Source organism: Phlebotomus papatasi, chromosome 3 (genome assembly GCF_024763615.1).
Source record: "Phlebotomus papatasi isolate M1 chromosome 3, Ppap_2.1, whole genome shotgun sequence".
Lineage (NCBI taxonomy): Eukaryota > Metazoa > Arthropoda > Insecta > Diptera > Psychodidae > Phlebotomus > Phlebotomus papatasi.
This window is the reverse complement of record NC_077224.1, coordinates 54,246,003-54,259,308: the sequence shown is the minus strand read 5'-3', so window position 1 is coordinate 54,259,308 and position 13,306 is coordinate 54,246,003. Positions and strand designations below refer to the sequence as shown.

General features: G+C 35.5%; 1 protein-coding gene and 1 long non-coding RNA gene across 2 annotated transcripts in view; one reads left to right on the top strand and one right to left on the bottom strand.

Annotated features, from left to right (window-relative positions):
* Nucleotides 1-1,285: 1,285 nt before the first annotated feature.
* LOC129807669 (uncharacterized) lies at nt 1,286-2,861 on the bottom strand. Its single transcript, XR_008752301.1, has 3 exons — nt 2,577-2,861; nt 1,778-1,923; nt 1,286-1,654 (listed from the first exon to the last, which is right to left on the bottom strand). It is a non-coding gene; the product is annotated as an uncharacterized LOC129807669 (long non-coding RNA).
* A 120-nt stretch (nt 2,862-2,981) lies between these two features.
* LOC129807668 (cadherin-related tumor suppressor) overlaps nt 2,982-13,306 on the top strand; it is a 92,138-nt gene continuing 81,813 nt past the window's right edge. Inside the window, exons 1-2 of the mRNA XM_055857089.1 lie at nt 2,982-3,029; nt 6,601-6,909. Coding sequence (XP_055713064.1) covers nt 2,982-3,029; nt 6,601-6,909 — 357 coding nt within the window. The remainder of the gene's footprint in view (nt 3,030-6,600; nt 6,910-13,306) is intronic.

Genomic DNA, 13,306 nt, shown 5'->3' with positions numbered 1-13,306 from the left:
AGCAAAACCAAGACCAGATTCTTAATCAGGGGACTTGACTCTATCAAACGTACCATGTGAGATCTCCGTTAAAAAAACCGTGTTGCATAGTGTTATTAATAAAAACCCCATTGCCCTATGTGGTAAGAGGGAGATGAAATTGACTGTGAGGATAAAAGGGATAGAGATGAGAGATCACCAAGAGAAGCATTTAAAAAAAAAAAAAAGATCAGAATATCTTTTTCGCATGGCCTGGAGGTTTTGCAATCAATACACATACAAGAGTTCCTCTTCCTATGCCATCAATACCACAGTTCCACGAGGAAGCTTATGGAGGCGGCAGACACTCAATAATAATCCCAAACGAGTCTGCATTTTATAGTATCACGGTGCAAAGTGCTGGGTCAATTGCAATAATTCTCTGTGATCATTGCTTGTGAGCTTGACCAAACCATCTGTTTTATGTCATCCACTTGTACCGAAAGCAACACCAAAAGTGAAGAACACAGCAGTGCTTTTGCAAACTTGAAACTTCAAACGAACTTTTAGATGATCATGCTCAACATAAAATGTTATATTTCAAAATTAATATTAATTTAATTAATATTATAATTAAGAAGAAGATTATATTATATTTTAATCTACTAGAGGGCTCTATAAATATACAGCGCAATTAAATAATAATTAAAAATTAAATGTTGATCCTAAAATACTTTATTTTCCAATGTCTGCTTGCGTGGAACTCCTCCCCATTTTTCCATAAATTAATTAATTATGCTTTATCGTAAATAAGTTAATATTGTGGTAACTTAATTGTGGTAAAATATAGTACAGTCGTAGTTATATTCAAGTTATCTTCATTACAAATCCGGATACAAGATATTATCAATTAAATAGAAAAATATGAAATGCTATCGTAATGTCAAATTTGGAATATCGGTCGTAGATTTTACTATTCGAACTCAATTGGAGAGCAGTTATATCTTGTTCTACAATAAGTTATTGCTGGCCTACGTTGTTGCTCTGATGTAGGTCCCAACCAAGGACTAAAACGTTGGCCAATAGCAACTAATTGCAGAACAAGAATTCTAAGACCGATATTCCAAATTTGACATCGTACTACATTATCCTAAAGACCTCGACAGACCTGAGGATTAGCCGAAAGACGACTTAGCGTAATTATATTCAAAATAATGATTAAACTACATTTCCATAATATTCCACTAATTCGTCTCTCGGCTTAAGTCGTAAGTGTGTTTAGGGTATTACGGTTGACTTCCAACATTGCTTACCTACACAGTAAAAAAATATTACAACTAAAATAGTGGGTAATTTTTTGCATCACTATTTTAGTGGTAATTTTGGGAAACGTGTAATTTCTTTAGCGTGTAATTTTCAGCGAGTAATCTTTTGCGTGTAATTTTTTCCGTGTAATATGTAGAATGTAACCTTGAATTTTGTGTAAAGTGCTGCGTGTAAAATATAAAAACTTGTAATTTCAAACGTGTAATTTTATTGCCTTGTAATTTTTTTTATACAAAATATTAATTTCATTTACAAAATAACAATTTTGATACTACCGCTCTATTCCTTGCTCCTCCATTTTCCATTCCCTTCAGATTCCTTCATTTTAAACAGCTGATGTCCCGAAGAAGATGTGACTTTGGGGGCAAATCTGTAAAAAAATATGTTACAAAATATAAGAGATTGAAAAGGAAAATTTGTTATTCCGGGAACAATATTTAAACGATCGTGAAAAGATTGAGACAAGACGAACATTAAAGAAAAAAACTATAACCTTAGGGGGCTGTTGGCTGTCTTCACTGCTCCACCAACTATTCCTCCTTCACCTCCTTAATCATTGTTGCATTTCGTCTTCTGCTGTTTAGTCAACCTTCAGACCCTCTTCTCGTCTTGTGGTCCATCCCCATGATCCACTTTGCTCTGTAAATATAAAATAAACTCAATTGTATAAAAGGGTATTGCCGTAGAAACCGTGGAAGTCACAGATTGTCAGTGGTGTGCCCCACAATTACGGCTCTAAGGGAAATTGTTCCCGGAATGACAGAAGCGCGGGAGGGATTCCAGATTCCACAATGGAAAAATAAGTTCAAGATAAACCACCTAAATATGTGCGGATCACTGTGGGATGCATTATGGATCCACTAAAAGATCACAGGAGTGCTCCACAGTACAAAACACTAAGGGAAATCGTCTATTTCGGAGAAAATATGTGGAGTTGTGACAAGTTGAAACATGTTCAAAATCCATTGAAATAAATGCAAGTTTTCGCACCGTATTTTTAAAGGATTTCACTATTATAGGAATGATGATCACACTTGGGGCTACTTTGGGGGCCACCACTGACCAAAATATGCCCTTTGAGACAGAAAAATTGGACAAAATACGGACAGAAACACTCAAAGTGACGCCAAGCACCACGGTATAATTTCACATTGGTTTTTTTCCACAATTTCTCGCAATAAAACGTTGAAATCCGCACTGAGATGATGTATTTCACTGTTTTCTTAAAGGATTTGATCTTCTTTAATCAAAATTAGGGCATAAAAACTCAAAAAACAGGAGAAAATACTCACCGATATGGATGCTTCCTGCAGCTGTCAAACTGTAATGGTGAATTTACACGTTTTGAATTACACGCATCAAATTTTACACGCAGTGGAATTTTTACCACTTTTTTAGTGACACAGTTCCACTTGAATAGTGGTAAAATTAAATTTTTGAATTACACGCTGAAAATTTTTACACAAATTATTTTTTACACAAAATTTACCATTTTTATAGTGGTAAAAATTAAAATTTACAATTTTTTTAGTGGTAATTTGGAAATTACACGTTATTTTTTTTACACGATTTTTTACTGTGTAATGAACACAATTTTAAATTCCCGAAAGTCATGTATCGGAGGGTAGTAGGGTGTCTTTTATACGAAATTTTGAGAACTAATTTTCCGTTTAAAGGTTATATAATAAGGTAAAGATATGGAACTTTATTGTTTGAATACAAATGGAAATACCAATAGAATTAGAGTGCTACGTCATAATTTGTTTAAGGGATTTCCGTGGTAAGAACGTACCCAAGAAGCAAAACAGCTGCCTTATAGAACCAAGTATTAGACAAGTCTTTTACTGCACTTTCAAAAGACTTAAAGTGAGAATTTTGAGTTCGAAGATCCTTAAGAGTGCGCTGCTTATTGTAGTCTCAGTGTTGGAACCAAGAGCGTTATAAGCAAATAAAAAGAATTTTGGTTCTATAATGCCTTACTCAGGGAATTCTATAAGACTATATTAAGAAAAAAATGCTTCTCGGGTACTGTTCTAGGAGGATGCGACTCCTGACCCAATTGCCTCGATTGTTACCGTTGTGAGTTCGAATCCTGCCCGGTGCAAATGATTGAAGCGTTAATCACTCCTTGGGGCCCAGTCTGTCGCATTTACGGTAGTCCTAACCAAACAATCCGTTTTGCACATTTTGAATTATCTTAATGATTATTTCGTTCTTCAGAATAAGAGAAAAAGTTATTATCCCGCCTTGACAAACGGTTAATCAATTTCCTTCAGAAATAATTTTAGGTCTCCTAAATTTTAAGTTGAATCCGACAGACCTAAATCAGCTCTCCAAAAGACTTTACTCAAAATTGGTATTCAATGTACAAATGCTGATGCATGCAAGATCAAAAATTTTTGGGTTGGAGCTCAACATTTCAATTTGGGAGATCAGCAAACACATCCCAGAGTATAAAGTGCACATGGTGCCTGTCTTAAAGACACCACATGTAATTGTAAGCGAGTGAAGAAAAATGATTAATGTCTGAGATGCTTTTCCCTGAGCTGACATGTTGGTTGGACGAAAGGAGTGCAACAGGGAATAAAAAGAAGGGCAAAAATTTTATTATTTGATCTCTTATGGGAACCACATCGGCAATTCCGCGATGGGACTTGGCTTAGGGGTGCGTGCCGTCAATTTTTGCTCCATCTCATAAAGAGAGATTGCCCTTCGTCTTCTTGATGCACACCGAAAATTCAAGTGCACGGGATGAAACTTTGACGAGGAACAAAAAAAGTGTTGGAAATATTGTAATTGCCTTTTTTTGTCTCAACTACATATAACACTTTTGCGGGATCTTCCCAGGCAAAAAAAAATGTTTTTGATGCCTTTTGCAATTGGATTTTTGCGATGCGGGATGCCGGATGCCAACATTCAGCCACGGATATTGTAATTGATGGTAGAAACACTTTGGCATTTTCCCCTGTGCGTCTCCCCATTTTAGCACGGGATGTAAGCTCTGCCCTTGGTGAATATTTGAGACAATGAATGATGATCTCATTAGGGATCAACTCCTCAAATACTCTTCAAGTCTTTCACGCAGCTCCCTTCCCCCCAAACCCTGTGTATCCTTAGCACACAAAATTGCACGCGGGATTTTCTACATCTGCAGCTGCCACATGATTACTCCATTTTGCCATTTACATTGTAATGTTGGATGAGAGACACGTGAATAACGCCCACAAGACACAAACCAATATATTTTAAATTACTTTCAAATCATCCAAGAGAAACTCTATAGGCATATTAAATGTGTTTCCCGGCAAATTGCGGAAACAGTTACAATTCATCATTAGCCATCCATCCATCTTGTTGGAAAGAGTCTCGAAGGCTTTTTCCTAGGACTGTGAGCCAATTGGAAATTTAAGGGTTGAATAAACTAACTGATAATTCAATATTTATTTAATGAAATTTAAGTAGAGCGGTCTTCAGACTATAGAGGTTTAATCAGTTCCCGAAGGTCTCAAAATCTTAAATAGCGAACAATTTCATCGCTGTTTTGAGAACCTACACTGAGAGAAATCCGAAAAAGTTAAAACAACATTCCGGAAATGCTAATTTTACCCTGCTGTATTGATCAAAAATCTGTGTAAATATTACCCTTTTTAGGTGTATTAGGGGTTAAAGCTACCCTTTTTCATGTTAATTTTACCCTTAAAGAGGTGTAAAATTAACATTAACAAATGTTGATATATATTTACACCTAAAAAGTGTTAAAGTTCTAAGGAAAAAATGTTAATCGCACCCTCTTTTTTCTCAGTTTAATAGGCTTTTCATCTTTGATAATCCAATCCTAAGTAAAATTTTGTCATAATACTGATTAGTAAGAAATTAGAGTAGTTAAGCCATATGGTTAATGCGAGCTTCAGACCTAAGGCTTAGCCATAAGACTTAACTGCTATAATTTCTTATCAGTCAAGATTTTTCGGAAAATTTTGACTTAGGATTGGATTATTAAGGGCAAATGACCTATTACATTTTGAAAAATCAATAAAATCGGTTGCTGTGCAAGGTTTTGAGACCCTCGGGAACTGGGCTAAACCTCTAGTGTGAACACGGTCTAAGTATTAGGTCTGAAGCTGGCTTAGGTCAGACTTGGAGTATTGTCACAGAGTTATTCTTACATTTCTTCTTGGACTATGCGCTAGAATAAGGATAGTGATATATCCCCTAGTGGTTTGTTTATAGGCTAAAATCTCCCAACTCTCTGGTAAAATACCCCATGGTGAATCTCGGCTAAAATTGATAGTTTGGAAAATTTTGTATTTTTTCGAAATCTTGTAGAAAAGATTCAAATGAATGATAAGGTTACCATGCAATACTAGAAAATTTCTGGTGATTGAAGGGGTTTCCGATCCAGGAGATTTGCATCAATAGAGCGAGTGCTCTACCATTTAATCCCTTGCTTGCCCATTTGAGTATGAACCTCCAAAAATTCTCCGACTCACATGTCATCTTTCACAACTCACAACTCTAAAAGAATTTTCTTCGGGAGTAGAAGACATGAAGTGAATTTTCTTCGATGGCATTGCCTTTTCGCCTTTAATACGCTAAATTGTAATACAATGAACATCTAGTTAGAAATTCTATCTCAGCTCATTCCTCTCATTTTGCCGGCCAGCATGTCAATGTCACTTCCTCCGGGTCCTCTCATGATACCAAACATGCACAAACGAGCTCGCGAGAGAACCTCCATAAGTTGGACAAGAGGTGGAGAAGACAAAAAGATCCCAACGTCAAGAGTGGAATTTTCGCTATTTGTCTACAATGTTTTGGATTCATTTTTTTTTGCGTTCTCCCCTGCCCCATCCATTGCCTCCCATTTGACTCTTTCGCTCCAGCACACACTCCCATCCATGACATGATGATCACCATGATGACTGATGGCCAAGTAGAATACACAATGGGAATCCGGGCCAGAAAGATTTTCTCCATGGGACAAGAATTTTTCTCCCGGTGATATCCCATTCTTCAATTTACTAACGCACTGACTGCTTATGGAAGATCTTTCTTGCCATTCGTCTCTCATTCCCTTTCCAGATACTTCAAACATCTGCATCCGTGTGCAATTTAATTTCATTTCCCTTCACCCAATACCAATACGGTGATGGTGCAAGAAAAGCACACACCTCGATAATGAATTCCCTCAATTAAAAAGTTATAATTTGAATGATTACTCCCATTCGCACCAAGCCTCATTCAAACAGCATTGAATATATTGAGCTGAGATTGTTTTTTTTTACGTGCTAACACCGTGCTCTATTTTATTTTCAGGTTCGACTTCAGGTTCTGGATAAAAACGACAGTCCTCCTACTTTTCGGGACCTACCACTGACATTTTCCGTGTCTGAGGATCTGGGAGCTGGACAGTCCGTAGCAACACTGAGAGCGACTGATCCCGACACTATTGGCACTCTGTCGTATGCTCTCATCTCTGGGGATGATGATAAATTTTCCTTGGAAAGTGATACTGGCATCCTGAAGCTCAGGGACTCCCTCGACAGGGAAATCAAGGATGTCTACAAACTAATTGTGAGAGTCACAGATGGAGTGCAGTACACTGAGACCACGATAACCATTCAGGTAAGGATTTTATTTATATTTCAAGTAGAAAATTAGCAGTGGGGGACAGTGGGGCAGTTTCGCAAAGGCAGCTGTTTAACTCACAATTTTTCCTACCTATTTGAGTGAAAAGTATTGAAAATTTTCTAGTGACCTCACGATAAAGATAAATCATTAAACTAGAAATTATTCAAAAATTATTTTGATAGGGGAGGGTGGGGCAGTTTTACTTCTAAACTGCAAAATGTATTTCGAGACCATTTTGCAAAAAGATGATAAACAGAAGTAAAACTTTGCGTATTCTGTGAATTACAGTTGGGTTTTGGGGCTTTAGGGTTAATAAAAATAATAACAATAATCCTTTAAATTCATTAGTCTATTGTGGAAAAATTCATTTCACTTGAAAGGCAGAATTTGTGAAAGTTCCCCATTGCGGGGCAATTTCAAGATAAATATGAGGCAATCTTTGAGAAAGATAAAACGTGTTTATAGGAAACTTGCGATACCAGAATTGATTAAAATTACTATTTTGTAGTCTTCTAAGACTCTAAAACCTAAAAATATAATCGAAAAGAGCTTTATAACAGAATTTGAACACTAATTGATCATACAGAGAAAATAAAATATCGCCGAAGATTTCCAAGCCTATTTCTCATTAATTGAGCAATTTTCTTTGAAGTTTTGTACGAAAGAAATGTCTTTTGTGGTGCTAAGCTAATTCTGCACATTATTGGATCATTATATCGTCTTAGAACAGAGGCGTGCAAGATCCGTTGAAACCGAATAAACGTCAAATGAAACATGTAAATCAATGGTCAAAACGCTACCAGAACAAACTTATTTTGACGTTTATTCGGTTTCAACGGTTCTTGCACACCTCTGCCTTAGAACATGTCCTTCTTAGTATAACAGTTTTATAACAGTACTTTAAAGTCTTGAATTTTTATAATACTAAAAAAATTTACAATACCTTGATGAAAACATTCTGAAAAGATATTATAACGATTAAATTCATCATTTTTAAGCACTTAAAAAACACTGAAAGATTTTTTTTAATTTTTCAGGAACTTTTAAGAAATACTACTTTCCATAATTTCGAACTTTATCGACAAAAACAGCTACAAAACGTTTTCAATAATCATTTTAAGTTAATTTTGATTAAAAAAGTAAATTGTTAGACACTGGAAACTTCTCCGTATGCTTGCATGAAACTGCCCCTCACGAACTGTCGGAACTCAAATGAAAATTATGAGAACCGTCTTAGATTTCGTTCAACGCTAAATGCGTTATAATAATGATAAAACCACTAGTAATTTAATACAATTATGTTACTTCGATAGATAAGTGCAATAGTTCAGAAATTGTTGAAAATAAAACATTACAAAAAGTTTCATTTTGATGCAGTATTATAAAATCAATTACAGAACTCAAACAAGTTAATTACTTTTACAACGAATTAATTAATTTTGTGAATATGGGTTTCAGTTATGTCTTCAATAACATAAAGGTTTTATCCCAATTTTTTCAAAGAGATGAGAAGAATATGCAAAAATTGAAACTGCTCCGTCGTTAAACTGCCCCACCCTCCCCTAATTTTTGTTTTAAGTTCCCTAAGTGCATGAAGAACAATTTTATCTACTGAAGAAGTTTAGGAAGTTAACAGCAACTTGCATACTTTCACATGCACGGTTGAAATTGTGTTCATTTCAATTGACAGAGAAAATTAAAAATTATTTTTACTATTTTTAATAAATCCATTTTTTTTACATGCAGGATATTTTAAGAGGATATTTCAAATATGCTCCGAAAATCTAATTTCCAGTTTATGTGTTACAGTAGACTCTCGCTCAATCGACTCTTTTTCAATTGGGCAAAGAAATTTGTTGTTAATTTTCACGTTTGATTTTGTCGCAATTTTGTTCAAATTCGCTATAATTCCTCTTGTTTTATCGTGTTTTTTTTATAATTAAATGTTGTTTGTGGAATTTACAACGACTTTGACGCCCGAATCTCTCGATAATTTGGATGACATTTTGCCCCATATGCTCGATTGAGAGAGAGCCTTCTGTATACTGCCTCACTTACTTCTAAAATCGAAACTCTTCAAGATCTTTCCTAAGAATCTTAATTAAATTAAATTAAATGAGATATTTTAAATTAAAATTTGTCTTCTAGATAGGTAATATGGGTTTGGGAGATTCAATTTCTATTGGTCTCGTCAATTCAAATTCAAATTAAACCGTTGATCAAAAAGCTTTTCCGCAATCTTCTTCACACTGTCTATAAGATTTATTGAACCAACACTCTACAGAGTCCTTTTGCATAGATTTTTCTCTTGACTGAACACATACATTGGTTTGAGTTGTTTTGGCTGTTTTGGAAGAACAAGGGTTATTCAAAAAGCGTCTTAACCCGTTAAAGACGAATGGGACACCGGTGTCCCAAAAATAGAAACTAATTTTTCGGACTATTTAGAGGACAAAATAACTTTCTATAGTCAAAAAAATTGTTTTTGTTTTTGGGCCACCGGCGTCCCACTTGTTCTTAAATGGTTAAGACTGAATTAATAAGAATAATTGTTGAGCAATTTCCAAAAATATCAAACACTTTTTGTCGTGGGAAACCACGAATTATTCACTGTGCAGATGAGTAAGAATTTGAAGGTCAATTTACACATTCGTTATGGTTTTGCCTAATTCTATAATGATAATTGGCAATCAGATGCCACACAATTTATCTTAAAATCCATAGGAAGAGTGTCTCTGAGGTCTGAGCTATTTGACGATGTTTACATCGAAGCATAACAGAAAAAATTCCCTCTAAAACCCAAGAAGGGATATCCGAATACCTTGTCTCTAGGCTATCACATATCTGAGGCCAAACATATACCTTCGACTTTGGCATATTATACACCCGCGTCATGTAAATAAATAACGTGTTGCTGAAGATTGGTGAATAATGACAACATAACATGTAATCCGATTCATTTTGGGGCCCTTTCTGAAATGCGATAGACACCAACGGCGAAGTGAATCAGCTTCTTTCACTCACACTCACCTGTGTGACACTACAAAATTGAATATTTTCTGCCAAGATGCCGAAGGGGGAAGAACTGTGTCATGAGAAGAATCTCACCAGAACCCATGAAGGCTTTCTTTGCCACTAAAATTTCTCATCACTGTGTGTTATTTCTTAAATATCGCGAGGCAGAGGAGAGCTGTTCCTCGTCATTTTCATCTCTCTAGCTACCTGCGGGGCTCTATTCGTTTGAGCAAAATTTATTATTATTTTATAAATAAAAGCCTGACCATTTTTTCCAGTCTTCTCCTCTTCACCACTCCTGTCCATCTTCCTCTTGCGGGTTATTTGTTCTTTTTTATTTCACCATCTTCACCAAGAGCCATCTCGCTTCTTATGCCCTGCACCAACCTGCTTCAAGTCTTATGTCGGCTGAAAACGATGCATTGCTCTGTGGATTTGAACACGCGATCCGTATCCCGGATGACCAAACAAATTAAGCAGACTTTTTTCGGTTTTTATACCAACTTACATGCACTCGGGTAGCTTTTTTGTTGTGCACCCAACCACCTTTCTTGTGCTAACCTCTAAAACGTCCCTTCAACTCCCTTTTGTAGCCACACACAGGGCTCACTTGTGGCTCATTTTGCACCTCAATTCTTGGATTTCCTTTTTGTCTTGGTTTGATCGAGAAATCCCAGGGAAGAAAAAAAGATTGATCAAAAAATCTGAAATTCCACTTTCGCACCATGGGGCGATTTCCGTTTGGTCACACAAAGGGTGTTGGCGGAGACACGCCATAGTGAAATAGGATTCCTTGTGTTAACGGTCGGCAAGAGACAAAAAAGAATGCCACAAGATTAAAATACTCATGATCCCAAAGAATAAATAATAAGATAGAAGAGTATAGGTAAGTGGGTTGTTGGAAAAGTCTGTGGCCCAATGGTAAGTTAACTGGAAAATTGTTCAGTTGATGCCGGTTTTTTTCACTGATCTTAAGTCAGTTTGAACTTAAACTAGGTCAGTATGAAGATTTTTGTTAAGTTCACATAAAAGCTTTTGTTTCTATCTTGGTATTGCGTGACAAAAAGCCTAGCATAAGATCCAAATTAATGAATAAAAAGAACTCTGTTTTTAGACTTAGTTTTTTATGACAGGAAAGCCTTGCACCCGAGTCAGCTACTCTTGTCAAGAAACGTTCTTTCGTAGCTAAGCTTCATACGATCGTAATACTTTTCTCTCTCATTCCGTTTTAGCCTAAGTAAAGCCATAATTTCCGTTTTAAAACCTTATAATCAGAAAGCCTTCCTGTCCATTTAGTTACCGTTTGTCAACAAGCCTTGCTCTTTCAGCTTTTATAATCTTAAAGTGTAGCATTACGATTTAGCCTTGCATTCAGACTTGGTTTCTTCTGATTAGAAAACGTTCTCGTTTAAATACGGAAATGTGAAGAAGCCCTCCTTTCCGAGTTATGGAATACCAAGAACCAATTTGTTATGGCACGGTTTGTCATAACCAGAAAACCTTCCTCTCCAATTTAGTAAAAAAAACTTTGCTTTCGGACATAATTTCTTATGACCAGAAAGTCTTGTTCTCCTATTTAGTTAGAGAATACCAAGAAGTCACTTTTACGATATAGTTTTTCTTGATTTCGAAGCCTTTCTTTCTCATTTTGTTACGAAAGGAAAAATCGCGGCGTAGAGCGATCGAGAGACAATATACGGCGTTAGGTATTTTCCGAATGTGACATCCTATGCGACTGTGGGGTAATCCAAACCACCCTCTACTTATGTGTTTGTCTGTTTGTCCATTTTCCCCTGCTTCATGCGGAGTAGGGGACTTGATGTCGGCAAGTCTACTTGCCATTGACGCGGCCCGTTACTGAGTAAGACTTGTGTAAATTCTATGCCTCGATTCGATTAATAATAATAATTTAGTTACAGAATAGTAAAAAGCCTTGTTTTCTTATTTAGTATCGGGAATAATCGGGAAAGGGAAAGCCTTAGTTTCGAACTTAATTTCTTAAGATCACACAAGAAGTCTTGCTTTTTACCATAATTTTGCGTCATAAAAATCCTTGTTTCTGCCTTAGACGTTCAAGATTGGATAACTTAGCTATCCTTAATTTTCTTCAGTCTTGCTAAGCCTTGAAATTTAACTATAGAAAAATTAAATTTTAAGTTTAAATTTAAAAGAATAAACCTAAATTCCTGATTTGGTTCTCTAGAAGTTTAAAAGCCTTACTTTATGACTTTATTCTTAAAGAAATCTTTGATTCAGGCTTGCTTGTTTTGAGTTTCCTGGTTTCTAAGTTGATCAACTAATGTGCAGGAGATATTTACAACTTAATCCGTGAGTTCGCTTGACGCATTTGTAATCAAAATTAGACTACATTCCCATCAGTTCGCTACTAAGCCGTAAGTTCGTTTTTGGACACAAAGTTCCTGAAACCTCGTGGTTAAAATATATTTACCGATTTTACTAATTTTAATAACATTGAATAAGTGGAACTTACACAATAGGGCATACTTACGATTCGTTCAAATGAAATCCGTTTTCAAAATTTCGATATCGGATATTTTAATCAATCTTGATTCTACTTTGCAATGAAATATTAGTATGTTAAAGCTTATTATCATTCTTTTTGAACGAACGAATACAACTAGTAAAGAATAACCTCGAGCGTTGTCTTTACCAATTTCGGCTGTCGAAATGTATTCTAAAGAATATTAACACTGAGAAAAAAGAGGGTGCGATTATCTTTTTTTCCTCGCAACTTTAACACTTTTTAAGTGTAAAATATATCAACATTTTTTAATGTTAATTTTACACCTTTTGAAGTGTAAAATTAACACGAAAAAAGGTAACTTTAACCCATAATACACTTAAAAAGCATAATATTTACACCGATTTCGGATCAATAATGCATGGTAAAATTAGAATTTCCGGAATGTTATTTTAACTTTTTCGGATTTCACTCAGTGAAAGGAACACAGAGAAATCCGAAAAAGTTAAAATAACATTCCGGAAATGTTAATTTTACCCTGCAGTATTGATCCAAAATCGGTGTAAATATTACCCTTTTTAGGTGTATTGGGGGTTAAAGTTACCCTTTTCTATGTTGATTTTACCCTTAAAAGGTGTTAAAGTTACGAGGAAAAAAGTTAATCGCACACTCTTTTTTTTTCTCAGTGAAGAAAGAAAGGTCTACCAATCCAATATTAAAATACCAAATTACATTAACTAATTGCGAAGCTTGATTTAATGGCTATTTTTTAATCTTTAATGGATAATGATATTTGCTCCCAGTTAGTAGTGATCCCAATCCTAAAATCAAGTATAATAGTTGAGATATTTCAATCGGTCTCACGCTTTTTGAATAACCCTTGTTCTTCAAAAA